The 3,521-nt window shown below is 50.1% G+C and overlaps 1 protein-coding gene across 1 annotated transcript in view; it reads left to right on the top strand.

Moving 5' to 3' along the window:
- Window positions 1–3,265: 3,265 nt before the first annotated feature.
- Window positions 3,266–3,521, top strand: part of JTB (jumping translocation breakpoint) — a 2,359-nt gene continuing 2,103 nt past the window's right edge. The window contains exon 1 of the mRNA XM_018570586.1: window positions 3,266–3,321. Within this exon, the coding sequence (XP_018426088.1) occupies window positions 3,266–3,321 (56 nt within the window). The remainder of the gene's footprint in view (window positions 3,322–3,521) is intronic.

Here is a 3,521-nt window from a genome sequence, read left to right as displayed (position 1 = left end):
CCTTCTTGTTCCGCAAGGCCTGCGCCGGCTCTTGAATTATCCATGGCGCCCAACAAGAAACATTCCTCCTCCCCCCTCCTCCTCAAGGGAACCACCTGAACATTCCTGTTACATTCTTCAAGAGCCTACGGATGAGTGAACCACATGAGCCGTGACTACTATGTACAAAGCCCATGACCTGAAGATGGCGGATGCATCTGACGGAGCGGAGGCTCCGCCCCAGATCTGTAATTGCAGTATTATTATTTTTGGGTGGGGGGCGGGGTTATTAAACCACACCCCCTCCCTTTCAGAACTGTGAGCCCAAAGGGATCGTCTGATTGGTTGCTACCGGCAGATTTTTACAGATCTTACACCGGGTGGTGTGAAGCGGGCGGAAGGCTCTGATTGGCGGCAACGGAAAACTGGACACCAAGCCGATGTCCTATTGGCCGGTTTTTGGATCCTGTACGAGGCGTCTCCCTGGCAGGTTTATGTTTTGTTGTTAGGAGAGCGCTCGGCTCTCTGCAGGAAATCCTCTAACATTCGATACGTATTTGTTATGAATAGAAATAATAAAGTTGATATTATTTTATTGTTGGATTTTTGAGGCAATCTGATTGGCCGAGAGTTCGTAACATTCGCCGTCGGTAGAAATCCGGGGTCATGCGGTGCAGTGTAGGGCTGCAGCTAACAATTCTTTTCATAACCGATTAGTTAGTCGATTAATCGGATAAAAAAAAAAATAATAATATCGTCATTTATTTAAAATAAAATACACAAATGCCGCGTTACAGACATAAACTTTCCTTCAGAATAAAACTGAATGCACAAAATCGCACGGCACTGGAACACACTGCATTGTGGTACCGCACGTTCCAGTTGCCAATGATTCTCATCGATTATAATTTAATGGATTAGTTGTTGCAGCGCTTGTCTGGTGTATACTGCCGTCCACTGGAATGACGGTGACACCTCTCTGCATGTGTTCAGAGCTTTCTGATTATTTTGTACTTTGTGTCTCTTTTCTTTCCCCCGGAAGGTTCGGAGAGACCAAAATATAAAAGACCCGAATACACACGGAGACGGCGAACTGGATCAGACCATCGGAGTGCAACACCAGACAAAGACGACTTGATTCTGGATGGAGAGGGGAGGAACTTCTAACTATTGCTGTCTATGACTTCCTGTCCCAGTGACAACCACTTCCTCCCTTTACTTGTATGGGTGTTACAAGGACAGGAAGTCAGGAAGAATCTAGCCAATGGCAGTGCTAAGTGTAGGAAGTGATAACTCCCAATTTCCCTGAATTCAGTGAGCCTGGAAGGAGGAGACAGGTCGGCATCAAGTGGCAGTTCGTGGTCACATGGTTCACGCCTACAGAAAATAAATGGCAGCTGCTCTGAAAGTTTAAATGGGAAGTTTAATCTGCTGGTTTCTGTATATACTTCAATTGGGTGACAGGTCCTCTTTGCTGGCTAGCACACATGACTGATTCACCAGGCTGCAATGGCACACCAGGCATGCTAAAATGACCCAGAGGCCACTTTGGCATGCCTTAGGGGCCCAATGAAATGGGGACCCATCAACCATCTTTACAAATCCCATCATGTATCTGTCTCTGGGAGCCATGCCTGTGAGAATCTTGCAATCCCTCATGGGATTTGTAGTTCCAAAACAGCTGGAGGGCCAGAGTTTGCCTACCCCTGCTTGTTTTCTGTACACAAGGCGAGAGGCGACATCTACAGAGGCTCAATGGTCCCCAATTCATTAGGTGCCTAAGGCATGCCAAAGTGGCCCCTCTGTCATTTTAGCATGCCTTTGTGTGTCATTGCAACCTTGTGGATCAGGGCCTGTCCTTGCTCATTTTCTATGCATTCAGCAGATCACCCCCAAAGCTGCTGCAGGTGAACTTCAACACTTAGCTTTATGTGCAATTGTTTGGGCACCTCAAGAGCCTGCACAATGGGATAATACGCACTCTCGATCCTTTCACTGCCGGAGTTATGCTTTAAGTGGTGCTGGAACTCATTGAATGGTGGTGGACCTCAATGTCATGCTGGAAATTGTCGGGTGACGTTCCCGGAAACATTTATTCCAGAAGAGAACTGTTGCAGCCACTGCCAGGAAATCATGGGATCTCTGAACATTTACATCAATGGGGAAAATACTGGAATCCCCAACATTGCAATTGTCCAGTATTGAGAAATACAGATGGCAGCTGACAGCAGTGATACATAAATGAAATAAATGAATAAAAATGGTGAGCCAGCAGTTTCTCCTGTGGCCAAACGAAGGCGCCCTGTGAACATATACAATAATAAGCTCAGTGACACGGTTGTTGCAATTCCTGCTGTGGCCACACGAAGGCGCCATGCGACACAAGCTCAGTGACAAGTTTGTTGCAATTCCTGCTGCGACCACACGATGGCGCTCTGCGCACACACAATAAACTCAGTTACAAGTTTGCTGCAATTCCTGCTGCGACCACACGAAGGCGCCCTGCGCACTAACAATAAGCTCAGTGACAAGGTTGCTGTAATTCCTGCGGTGACCACACGAGAGCGCCCTGCGCGCAAACAATATGCTCAGTGACCCGGTTGCTGCAATTCCTGCTGCGACCACACAATAAACTCAGTGACACGGTTGCTGCAATTCAAACTGCGGCCACACGAGGGCGCCCTGCGCTCACACAATAAGCTCAGTGACAAGGTTGCAGCAATTCCTGCGGTGACCACACGAGGGCGCCCTGCGCGCACACAATATTCTCAGTGACACGGTTGTTGCAATTCCTGCTGTGACCACACGAGGGCGCCCTGCGCGCACACAGTAAGCTCAGTGACAAGGCTGCTGCAATTCCTGCTGTGACCACACGAGGGCGCCCTGCGCACACATAATAATCTCAGTGTCACGGTCGTTGCAATTCCTGCTGTGACCACACGAGGGTGCCCTGCGTACACACAATATGCTCAGTGACACGGTTGCTGCATTTCCTGCTGCCGCCACACGAGGGCGCCCTGCGCGCGCACACAATAATCTCAGTGTCACGGTTGCTGTAATTCCTGCTACGGCCACACGGTGGTGGCCTGCGCACACACAATGAGCTCAGTGACACGAGATGGCGCTCCCGCCTGCACTGACCACCTCGCTCAGTGACCCGGGGTGCAGTTCCTTCTGCGACCACAAGAGGGCGCTCGGCTGACGCCTCATACCGGAAGTAGTCCCAAAGTGTCACCCGGCGGAAAGGTGATTTGTCGCTCCGGGAAGGAGTCGGGAGAAGTTGGAGATGGAGGCCACAGTGGGGTGGCTGCTTAGAGCCGTCATCGTTCTGGTCGTACACAGGTCAGTCCGATCTTCTTTCTCCTCTTCTCGCTAGAGACGCGCTCTGCCGGGAGTGTGTCACAGTGATTAGTGTCCCCCCTCCCATGGTGGCAGGAGTGTGTCACAGGGATTAGTGTGTCCCCCATGGTGGCAGAAGCGTTTCACATTGATTAGTGCTTTCTCCCTGCCTGGAGTGTATAACAACATTAGCGTCCCCCTGT

This window comes from Nanorana parkeri, unplaced genomic scaffold (assembly GCF_000935625.1).
Source record: "Nanorana parkeri isolate BGI_ZX_2015 unplaced genomic scaffold, ASM93562v1 scaffold1562, whole genome shotgun sequence".
Lineage (NCBI taxonomy): Eukaryota > Metazoa > Chordata > Amphibia > Anura > Dicroglossidae > Nanorana > Nanorana parkeri.
This window is presented reverse-complemented; position numbering and strand designations above follow the sequence as displayed.